At 33.8% G+C, this 12,370-nt stretch overlaps 1 protein-coding gene across 1 annotated transcript in view; it reads right to left on the minus strand.

The window, feature by feature from the left end:
* Positions 1-771: 771 nt before the first annotated feature.
* Positions 772-12,370, minus strand: part of LOC107446254 (otoferlin) — a 28,074-nt gene continuing 16,475 nt past the window's right edge. The window contains exons 11-19 of the mRNA XM_043052279.2: positions 12,055-12,203; positions 10,366-10,505; positions 9,728-9,816; positions 8,912-9,010; positions 6,593-6,637; positions 3,986-4,176; positions 2,619-2,794; positions 1,506-1,606; positions 772-976 (exon numbers count right to left, since the gene is read on the minus strand). Of these exons, the coding sequence (XP_042908213.2) occupies positions 796-976; positions 1,506-1,606; positions 2,619-2,794; positions 3,986-4,176; positions 6,593-6,637; positions 8,912-9,010; positions 9,728-9,816; positions 10,366-10,505; positions 12,055-12,203 (1,171 nt within the window). The 3' untranslated portion in view covers positions 772-795. The remainder of the gene's footprint in view (positions 977-1,505; positions 1,607-2,618; positions 2,795-3,985; positions 4,177-6,592; positions 6,638-8,911; positions 9,011-9,727; positions 9,817-10,365; positions 10,506-12,054; positions 12,204-12,370) is intronic.

Raw genomic sequence — 12,370 nt, forward strand, 5'->3', positions numbered from 1 at the left:
CGTTGAAATTGATTGTTCTGAGACTGAGAAATTGATTGTTCTCTCACTGAGCCATATTTTCAAATTTCATTTAATGAAATATAAATAACATTATATTTTCTATAAGTTATTTAGTTTAACAAAGGTGTAGAACACAAACTGACTTCTCGCAACTGTAAAACTTCATCAACACAATAAATACCAATGTTAAGCGTGCACAAACATGTTAGTATACGAAACTACTGTTTGTAGTTATTTGTGTTTCAAAGTCAGTGGCTATGCCAGCGCCATCAGTACAGTTTCTAGTGGCAAAATTTGCAAGTACAAGAAATTCGTATTTTTTTAAAAATATCTTGCTAACAATGAAGAAATGTATCTTAAAAAAATTAACAGATGAAAGTATATGTAATAATAAAACAAAATGTAATAACAGAATATTTTCACTTTTTCTTTTTTTTTGGGGGGGGGTAGTTTGTTAAAGGGTTGCACCCCTTTTTATATTATTCTGCCGGCGCCCTTGGTTGAAACGATTTTCTTACGTAAACATGGGAGGAGTCCGACATTTGCTTATTTTTTGCTGAAAAGGGGGTAATAGGGTGGTCAAAATTTGTCAAAAATATGCTGACATAATTTTGAGCAGCCACCGAGTCTGTTTTAGAATGACTGCCCTTTAACGATGCAAGCACAAGGTAAAAACATACATATATGTGCGTATTAGAGGTCCTAAATTAATGTTTAAGGGACGGAATTAATATGCAGAACGTCAATTATCAAACAACAACTTACGTGAGTAAAGTACTTTTAATAAGAAAGCATTCAGACTCCAAGGAGTCTTTTGACAGCATATCCCGGAATAGCAAAGAAAAAAAGTACAATAAGAAGAATTAAAGTGCCAATTATTAAAAATTTTACCGTCCCCCACTTGTATCGCTTCCAGAAAGCATAACGAAAGGTTTTCAGTGGATGTACGAAGTTGATGAAAGAAGTTTCAGGTCGCCTGGAAAAAAACAATAAAACAGACATTTATTTAATCAAACTGTAGGTACTATTATCAGCAACCCCAATTAGTTAATTTACCTGTTAATTAAATCAATAATTAGTTTATTTAATCAATAATTTTAACGCATGTCTCTAGAATACTTATTGCAAAAAAAGTAAAGTATCGTATAAAAACAGAGAACAGTAAAAGTTCAATATAAAGAGTTCGGCATATTACGAGTTGTCCGCTATTCAAAAATGTTGCAGTTTTTTATGAATAAAATTTAATTTCTGATCGATCAATCAGTAACTGTTTTATTTAATTAATGGGTCTGATTTCTGGGTGGGATTTTATACTCTTAAAACTCCTTGGCTGTGCCAATGAGGGTGAAAAATCAAAAAAGTTAAAATAATGGTAATGTTTTAACATAAAAAAAATCTATAGTTAGAGATTTTTAAAAGACTAGTAAAGAAAAGATTGTGAATCTATTGTTATTGATTTCTGTATTTCTTAAAGAAGGATTAATTACAAAATAATCAATATTTACTTGGGCTCTGGTAGTGCGTCGGGTTCCTTTCTGCCTAGACCAGCAGGGGAGTTTTGTGCTTCTTCAGCCGTAAGAAGAAGGAGTTCTATTTCAATTTTACCCTAAAAAATATAAATATCACATAATTATGCAGGGCGTTCTGTAATAGTTATCATTAACACGCGAACACAAATACATAAGTTAAAGGCTGGTGAATTGTAAAATAGAGCCCAGTATACCATACTGTTGGAGTGGTACGTTACACCTCTGAGCATATTGAATTAACAGAATAAAGTTTCGATCGTGAGCTGGCAACCGGTATATTTTCTTTTACAGAGAACATGGGTGACATGGACGTGTCATTTCTTAATTTGTATAAAAGGTACGCATTGTTGAAAATAGTGGTCACTTCAATAAGTCACTTAAATAATTCACGTAACTATGACGTTGTATCCGGCTGATGTACGATGTTACCCTTATATGTTTATGTTGTTATTATAAGTAATTATTTTTTCCGTTGTGTGCTGTATAGAGATGGTACTGCATTTAACAACAAAAAAAATTTATCAGTCTACAAGTTTTCATCATATGAGTTGCTACATTCATTAACCATCCACTGCGCATGCTCTGCCAACATGAGAAGCATCAAATTGATGTTTTTTTTAAAAAATAAGTACCATTACCGGTATATATTCGCCTGATATACCCTACACTGACAATTTTTGTAAAGTTAATTTCCACTGCCCGGGATATATTCCTAGATACTTTAACTGACTTACTAAATTATTATCAATTATAACCAGCTATTATTAATACTAACTGATTAATTACATTGCCCATAACATCTAAACTGCATCATTTCATCTTTTCATTCGCTTTTATCATCTCCCCGCGAAAAATATACGCATCAGGGATGCGGTGGTTTAAAGAATCTGTGAAGGGCGGAATGTTTTTATGTTTCTAGGTATATAATTTGTAATATACTTTTACTATCAAACAGCCATTAATAAATATTCGAATAAAATATTTACACTCTAAATAATGACAATATAGTGAACCTTTTTACTCAAAACATGCGAGTGTATATTAATTTTCTATAAGCTTTAACCATTCTTGAAACAAAGAAATGCTTACCGTTTGTTCCCTTTTACCATCTCTGAGTGATTCTGTCAGTGGCCACCATCCTTTAACACGTTTTTGTTTAAAGAGTGACACTTTGGGAGTAGTAGCGTCCTGAAGTATCGAGAGATTGCACAACTTCGCGGTCCTTGCACCTCTAGGAACACGATTCAAATTGATGGTCAGGGCTCCTAAATTAAAGCAAAACAAAATAATAAGTAAAGCTCTTAAAGCCACATTACGAGGAGTCAGCTATTACGGTAAGTTTTCAAGTCATCGTCAAAATACTAATATCAAAGATACGAAAATCTTTATGGATATAATAAGTGAAACTTTACAAGCCTTCCGCGTTAAACGATAAAATCATTTCGGGAACTGCATTTTTCTGCTATTTGAGAGAGCAATATTATTATATATATAAAAATTTAAATGGAAAACGTTTTTATAAAGCACCACTAGCTAAATTATCTACTTCCAAACAAAATTAAAGTTCTTCCGCTATATTTGGAAAATCTACAGTGCACTTCAGAGGAATACACCTTTTGCTGACCTCATACCTGTCATACCTCCTTGTTTCTCTTCTTAACAATTTGCCATTGAAATCAACATTCGCTGTCATTAATGACGTCAAAAGAATGAAGAAAACAGCAGCATTTCATTCCATTTTTCCCAGAGAAAACTTACTACGTTTTGAAAACTTGTAGTTCAAACATCCTTGTCGAAGACATTTTTGCCTTTCATAAAGTACAGAGATTTGTAATTCAATCTACAATCTGTTGGCAAAAACAGTCTACTTCTCGATAAGTATTTTAAATTAAAATTGTTAGTCCAAATAAGAGAAACTATAAAAAAGTAAAGATGTCTGCCAGTGTATAAGTCGACTTTTGGAACTTCCATAGTTTTACGAAAATCTGAGGTCGATTTATCAACCCATAATAAACTATAAATAAGACATAAATTCTTAATAATTAATTTTAATAATAATTTTTTTAATTATTAAGAATTTATGTCTTATTTATAGTTTATATAATACAAATTTGGTTTCAGATGCCTTGTGCGCTTTTCCAATTTGAATTAATAAAGTAAAGTTTCAGTGTGTTTTTTTCCCTCTTAGTTATCATTATAGACCAAGTAAATTGTATTGATTTTGTGATTGGCAACCCATAATAAAGTCAGACTTTCGTTAATCGTGAAATATCGATGCACTATATACTACGAGATAGATACAACAGGAAATACCATATAGAGATACTAATAGTTTTTATTTATTTTCTTAATAAACCTCAAACTTGTTCTATTTTTAATTGCTCTTTTTTGTTCTTAATTGATGAACATTCGCCGCATAGTTCATGGAATAAGCAGATGATTAATTTAGAACTTACCTAGAGGGTCATCAGATGAGAAACGATCAGCATCCCATGCCTCCAGATGAAGGTAAGCTGCCAACTTGTACTCAGTCTCATCTATTGACAGGACGTGCATCTTTCTCATCACCATTATTTGTCGCTCGGTGGCAAGGTAATCGAAGGGGAAAATGAAGCGCCAATTAAAGTTACCCTCTCCAGTCAAAGATCTAAGAATAAACATTTAATTAATTGTGTACTTATCGATTATAAGGACTCTGAAGCCAAGTTTGCAGCCATAACATTGCCTAATTTTAATTTACACGGGCACAAGTGACCACTAATACACTTAAGTATATCAAATACAGCAATATAGCCATCTAAATGGTGGCAGCCTATTTCGAATACGAAAATATCGTGATCATTATTGATGACGTAACAGATCAAAGAGCGTTCGCATTCGATGAAGTGAACCGGGTTCGAATCCCTGTGATGGCTGGTAGAGACGAATTCGCATCCGGCTTGCATCGACCACAGCTCTGACATGAAATATCCTCAGTGCTAGATAGATCATGGGTTAGAGTCCTCTTGCTGTCAGGCTAACCGTGGGAGGCTCTCGTGGTCTTCTTCTCCATGTAACGGAAATGAGGGTTAGTTCCATCAAAAAAGTCCTCCACGAAGGCAAAATTTCTCCCAATACTTGATCCAGCAGTTCCCTTGTCTTCTGGATTGGTTTCAAAGTTTCAAGACTACGGAGTTGAACACTAGTAGTCGTAAACCCAAAAATTGGATCGGCTGTTCAATGACGATAATAAAATAAAATATTATACGTAGCGATAATCATTGAACATACTATTATTGTGAGAAATGATTAATTTTATTAGGGTAACGAAACTTTTGACTGATGGAAAAATAATATAAAGTTATCAAACTAGAAAAATATCGTGATATATAACTAAATATCGGTATTTTTTACAGTAAAATGTGATGTTAAAAGCCGACACTTATCTATTATAGGAACCAATGTTCGTATATGCAAAAACTCGGAAATGCAGCCGTCAGCACATGGCCTCTATAACCAATAACTACCATCAATTGCAAATTATATTTATCCTCACCAATTAGTTAACGACAATGAAAATTAACCACGCCATTCAGGGACCGAAGAAAAACTTTAGTTAGCAAATCGCAGATCATTTAATACGGCATTTACTTACTTAACCTCCTTTATACTATTGAGCATATAAAATCTCCTGCCCTTAGCAACAGAATTTGTCTTTTCCCACCAAGAGATCCCTTCCTCGTTTTAAATTGTTCTAAATTGAAAGTCTGAGTTTCCCTATCTTTCGTTTCCTATTTAGGGTCCAGGTAAATGCAAGATACTATGGTCCCGCAGTGGACTGATCGTTAAGACACGGTTCCCAGCAGATCACCGAAGTCAAGCATCACTAGCTGCGGTCAGTGTGCGGGTGGGTGACCACTTGGATCAGTCTGCGTAGGGACCAAGGGTGTGCGGTATTGGTCCTCGTTAAACTGTGCTACCGTGAAGTGCTCGACTTCGCGCGCAGGTCGTCGGGCTACCGAAGCGGGGGTGCCATCCCTTCCGCAGAGGATCAAAATTGTGATGGCATGTCTTCGGATCATCCTCCAGGATGTTTCCCAGACCGTCGCCAATAGCCCATTGTGCAGCTCTAGTGCGACGTAAAGTAACAACATCAACAACAACAGCAAGATACTATGCATTTTATTTAGACATGGCTGAGGCAGCACATTTAAAAAATTTATTTCAAATATTATATTTTTTGTTCCATTTTGGTTAGGTGCCATACTTTTCCCATTTCCTAAATTTAAAAAAAAATAAAAAGTTTTATTCTTTTTTCTATTTGTACCGAAAGTGTAATATATAATATATGCGCTAAATAAAAAACAAACCACACTGAAAGACTTTTGGTCTAATGATGGGATCTTCACTCAATCTTAATGGTTCAAATGAGTTACCTCAAACATGTTAATTAATTAGCTCAGCCGATATTTTAAGTTACAAAATCAGACACAAAAACGTACTTCCTCTTAATAAATATACCTTTCTTTTTGGACGGATTCGGATGTATGACTCCCAAAATCTAGAGGTTAGCCACAGTCTAGGAAATATGGTCCCAACAGTTTGATCAGGAAAGAAGGTCCTAAGTTCGGATCCTTTAATACTATTTTTACTTTTTGCATATTTCGCCACATCTCGAGAACTATTTAAGCGAATTGAAACACTTTTGTCCACAATTATAAAATTCGTACATTTAGAGATAATTCCATGAAAAAAATAACTTTTAGCAAATATTTATTATTTTTTACTATTTTATTTGATAATAATCGAAGAAATTTGGAATTATAAGGTAGACAATTTTTACATCATTTTAAAGAATGTAATTTAGCAAAGTAAGATACAAAATTTCAAAAAAATAAGTGGGATAGTTTTTGCGAAATGAAATTTTAAAATTACTCAACTGGGAAAATAAATATTAAGTAGAATATTAAAAGGAATCTTTTTAAATGTTAAGTTTGCGTTGTGAAAAGCAAAAATCTTATAACTGGATCAAAAGTTATTACGATTTTCTGTTTTTTTATTTTTTGGGCACTTCATTTGTTTACCTGTAATGAACGTCTGTTGTTTGAACATCTTTTCCAGTCAGCCACCTAAAATAGCAATATTTTATGTTTAACATGCATTTTACACTCATGTCCATAAATTAAGGATAATGAAGTTCAGGCACAGAAAGAGACAGAAGCCAAACAAATTTGACTTATTTGTAAAGTCTATGTATTAAACAAAAGGTAAAGAGCAAAAAAGATGCTATATGTTTGACATAATTAATAAAAATTGCAATTTTTACTCCCTGGAGCAAATTTCAAAAAAGAACCTATTTACAAAAAACAGTATAACATGGTTATTATGATGGTTAATACGGAGTATGTCTCCCGGACGATGCAATACAGGCCGTACAGCGCTTAGGCATGCTGAGTATCAAATTATCAATCTGATCTTGGGGAATATTACACCACTCATCAAGCAATGCCCTCCGAAAGTCTGGTAGACGGGTGGGAGGGGGTTGACGGGCTGCAATTCGTCGGTCAAGCATATCCCACACATGCTCTATTGGATTCAAGTCCGGTGAGTATGCTGGCCAATCCATACGGGTGATATCCTCCGATTGAAGGCATTCGTCTACAATGTTTGCACGGTGAGGACGGACGTTGTCGTCCATAAAAAGAAATTCAGCACCCATGGCACCCCGAAACAAACGTATATGTTGTTCCAGAATGACATCCCTATAGATGTGGCTTGTCTTCGTTACACTCTGAACATGCAGGTCAGTTCTGGAACCAAGAATAATTCCTCCCCAAACGAGCTCTCCTGCACCACCGTAACGGTGTCGTTCAATGGTGTTGTCTTGGTGGTAACGGGTACCAGGTGCTCTCCATATGAAAGTCCGGCGAGAATCAGACTGCAAACTAAACCTGGACTCGTCGGAAAACATCACACAAGACCACTGTTGCGGTGTCCACAATGCATGCTCTCTACTCCAGGCTAATCGCAGGTGACAGTGAGTTGCGGTAAGTGGAACACATCTGACAGGCATACGAGCATATAGACCAATGTGTCCTAAGCGTCTGTACACGGTCTGCCTTGAAACTGTCGTACCGGTAGCTGAAGAGAGCTGACAAGACAGATCTGATGCTGTGCTCCGTCTATTTCTTTTGGCAGTAACTGCCAAATACGGCGTCTTCATTCGGCGTTGTAACTCGGGGGCGACCTGTGCTGTAACGTCTACTCACATTACCATCATCTTTGAATTGTTGCCAAAGCCTGGAGATGACACTCTGGGTGATTCCAAGTTCCTCGGATACTTCCAGCTGGGTACGTCCACATAACAGTCGTCCGATGATTCTGACACGTAAAAAATCATCCAAATGCTTCCTTTGTGCCATAACTATGCGGTTATTGCACTGAAAGGCTTTTAAAGCGCTTGTGAACAATTTTACTTCTTTGCCACCATTCCTTATATACCCCTCTCTTACACTCTCGTCATTGTGACGTACTACCAGCGTCATCTTGTGGTTTCCTGTAATTTTCATATTCTTCTTCAGGATGAGTGTGATAATTCTACAGGTGAAATTTTAATTTTAGAGTTTGATTTCTGTGTGATTCTGAATTATCCTTAATTTATGGACATGAGTGTAATAGAATGAAAAGATGTGTAAATATGTTTTTTTTTCGAATTGAAAATATGTAGGGGAAAAAAGCATCAGAACATGTGATGGGATACCTGCAAGTGACGTAATGTGGGTATCTCGATTCTGATTGGTAATTAAAACGCGGCACTTGTTTACTTTAGCTACTGTTATTTCCATTCTATTTCGAGTAAGTCTATTTCGATAAGCCTAGTCTTTTACGATAAAATTCTCTTAAGTAAAGGTAATAAGTCTTAAATAATAAGTATTTAGTACATTCTATATTCTTTCACAATCATTTCAATTTTTTCACTATATATTTCTTATTTAACACAAAGACAGAAGTTTGCTTCCAGCTCATACCGATCACAGCAACATAAATTACTCAGCGGTTGATTGATCATGGGTTAGATCAGACTAACTTTGGGAGGCTTTCATGGTTATCATGTCCATGCAACATCTAACATTACAAGGCTTTAATTTTTTCTTAGGTCTATTTTTTAATTCTATTTCTTCTATTTTTTTTTTTTAAATAATTTGAGACACCCACTTTTTCATCATCATTGAAAAAAAAGTATCTTGATCTCTTAGGCTTATAATGTGTTTTAGAGAGTCGCTGACATTGTATACCTTCACTGATTACCGTGTTTGTTTGATGTTAATATTGAAGCTAAGAACACTTATGTAGAGATTTTTAATACTCAAATAATCCTATTCAAATACTGAAAGAAAACATACCCTTTAACATAGATATCTGACATTTTTTCTCCTGTTAAAAAAGCGTCATCAGCTAGTTTCACAGAATCTGTGTTCCAAATTATGACTCGCAGTTCATAACTAGAAAAAGATAATAAAAAAAGGCAAAGTTACTATTTTGATTAACATTTTTTAATTTCTTTCGTAAAACAGGTAATATTTCTTAATTTACTTTGAAACGTAGAATAATCTTTTCGGGCAATTTTGTGCTATTAATCCATTAATGACTAGCGTCTCTTTTTATGGATGGAGCACTAAAGAGCCACGATAGCCTGGTTGGTTAAGTGTTAGGCCCATGTCCAAGAAGTCGAGAGTTTTGTCTACGCCGGCGATGACTTCCCGTGTAGAAAATGATTACTGGTGCACGTTAAATCTGTCGAGTCACAAAGTCCTCCATGTTCCCATAGTACACCATACCTCTGAAGGTACTTAATCGGAGATTAATAGATCTCTGGTTCAAGTCAAAATTGCGATCTCTGGATGAATGAATGGATGTATGAATGAGTCCACCCTGCAAACGCGCTGTGACGTGTGTGTGGCAGAAGCCATGTCCTTAGCTATAGATGGCACCATTGAAAAACGAGAAACGTACCCTCTGTCTTAAATTCGCTAGGTTTCACCAAGCAGGCTCACTAGTATTGGCAAGTGGCTTTCGAAACAACATCACTAAAGAACAGTGTCTGCAGTTTCTATGATGCTTACACACTATTTTTTACCTAAATAAACTTTATTGATTTCTTTTTAATTAAAAATAAAGCAAAGAAAGAAAATATTGCAAAGCTTTGGGGTTGACATCACCTGTCTGGTCTGCGTTTGGCTACCTCTCTGGGATCCGAAGATGGAGTCTGATCTTCGGCAAACATATCCAACCACATCAGCAATCGTCCCTACAACAATCAACCAACGAAATCATTCGAACACATTTTAATGAATAAAATAATCAAATTAGTATAAGTTCATCCTTATGATTATAATTATTCAAGATTTATTTTGTAACGAATAAATTTTATGTTTGTTAATAAACACAAATTTATGTTGTACTATTGGTTCAAGAACTCAGAACCTAAATTTTATTAGTTGAAAAAGTTAAATACAATACTTAAATTTTCAACAAACCTACCTGGATTGGTCAAGGAAATTTTTCAACATTTTAGAAATAAACCCCGGAATGTTTACTATATTTTTGAGAAATGCTTCAAAAGGAATGCTTTTACATTAATAAGATCAATAGTTGAGAATTGACAGTTTAACCGCATGAAATCTAATTGTTATTATTGGCTACTTGCCGGTAATAAAATTTTCCAAATTTTGTCCTATAATGTCAGGGGTGCTCTAATTTATACTGAGCTATACACGTTCTCTTAATCTCGGGGAAAAATATTATTAATACTGTAATAAAAAATACTGTATTCGATAGAGGAGGAAGTGAAACATACCTGTGACTTTCCCGATCTTTTTGGATGGTATAATGTACGTGTCTCGACATGCTCTGGTACTAGACATCCGTTCTTAGGACATATTTCACCCCAACGGTGAAGCAAGCAGAGAGCGAAGTTTTCTAAATTCCCATCTTTACCTATACAAGAAGATATTTTTAAAAAAATCATTGTACATGAAACATTGTTTATGAGGTTGAGATATAAATAACTTTAGCATTTAAAGTAAGGAAGAAAAAAAAGAGACGAAGTTAGGAAAAAAATTCATACCCTAATTAAATTCGGAGCAAATTGGAACTTCATTATAGTGCGATTTCGCTACGACCGTGAGAACATGCCCTGTTAAACTATATTTTGTTGTAAGTAATTCCTTTTTATGCTTAAATACACATTGTCGCAGCAAAACTTGATCAAAAACATGGCTATATTTAATGTCTTAATAATACAAATGTGCACGGTAATATTAAAATAGTAGTTAGAGAGAAAAGAATTATCCCAAGAGATTTTAAGTGAACAATATGCTTGAAAATAAAATAAAAATTCTTTTGCTTCATAGTTAAATGGGTGAAAATAAAATAAAAATTCTTTTGCTACATAGTTAAATGGGTGAAAATAAAATAAAAATTCTTTTGTTTCATAGTTAAATGGGTGAAAATAAAATAAAAATTCTTTTGTTTCATAGTTAAATGGGTGAAAATAAAATAAAAATTCTTTTGTTTCATAGTTAAATGGGTGAAAATAAAATAAAAATTCTTTTGTTTCATAGTTAAATGGGTGAAAATAAAATAAAAATTCTTTTGTTTCATAGTTAAATGGGTGAAAATAAAATAAAAATTCTTTTGTTTCATAGTTAAATGGGTGAAAATAAAATACAAATTCTTTTGTTTCATAGTTAAATGGGTGAAAATAAAATAAAAATTCTTTTGTTTCATAGTTAAAAGGATGAAATGCTGAACTGTTTAGAGTGAAAAAAGAGATCGAACGTGAAGCTTCTCTTCAAGCCTGTACTAAATGTGTGGTTATACTTCATATGGGATTACTGGGCAGTAAAACATTTACATCTCATTTAAATAAATAAACTGTGTAATTGGAATAATGCTTGACGCATTTATTACATAGTTAGAAATCTTTGTACCGTAAGGTTAAAAAAAATTATCTTGAGCAACTTTTGTTCCAATAGTCGGATTTTCAGGTAATAAGTGCAAACTTTAATGATTTACAGAATCTACCTCAAATATACTAAATTATTAGAGCCAACTATTAATTGAATAACGGAAATAGGTTTAAAAAAACAAGGTACTTTGCTGCAATTAATAGCAAATTTGAGGTTAAACCTTGAGCCATTGAGATTGAGTCCCAGTATGAGAAAAATCCCATCATTAAATCAAAAGGATGTTTTGTTTATTTTTTTTCGCACTGTATATTTTACTTTAAACAAGCTATCTTTAAAGGTAATTTTCTGTTGAAAATAATGGTTTAATTTCTTTCAATAAAATTTAATTGAAAATATTTATGCTGTGAGCTTATTTTAGCTGTTAAGTTTAAAAAGATTTTTTTAAACCAGATTGCAAGCTGCAAAAAATACTGGAAGTTATTTATTACTGAAGATAATATTCACAAGGATGTTTTGATTAAAATAAGTTTTGAAATCACAATTTTCGCTCAAGAAAACTACCAAACAAATTTTACCCATCAATGCATTATCGAATTCGAAAATTCTATTTCCTATTCGAATTTCACAGTCTCGTATGTGAGGTCCGTTTAATTGGTTCCGCTGGCATTGCACTTTCAATATCTCTAAAGGTGTTAAAGCATCTCTCCAAGCATTCGCTCCTTCTCTGTAAACATAAATCCAATACATATACAGATTATAGATTTATTTATAATTAAATACAATGACTTCTTCTGATGGCAACATGTAAGGTTGCTCAATTCAATAGAGATTTTATATATTTCTTTTCATATATAATGTTAACAACTAAATGATTTGATCCATCAAGTCAAA

The sequence above is a fragment of the Parasteatoda tepidariorum genome, chromosome 4 (assembly GCF_982258835.1).
Source record: "Parasteatoda tepidariorum strain Cologne lab strain chromosome 4, Ptep-v5.0, whole genome shotgun sequence".
NCBI lineage: Eukaryota > Metazoa > Arthropoda > Arachnida > Araneae > Theridiidae > Parasteatoda > Parasteatoda tepidariorum.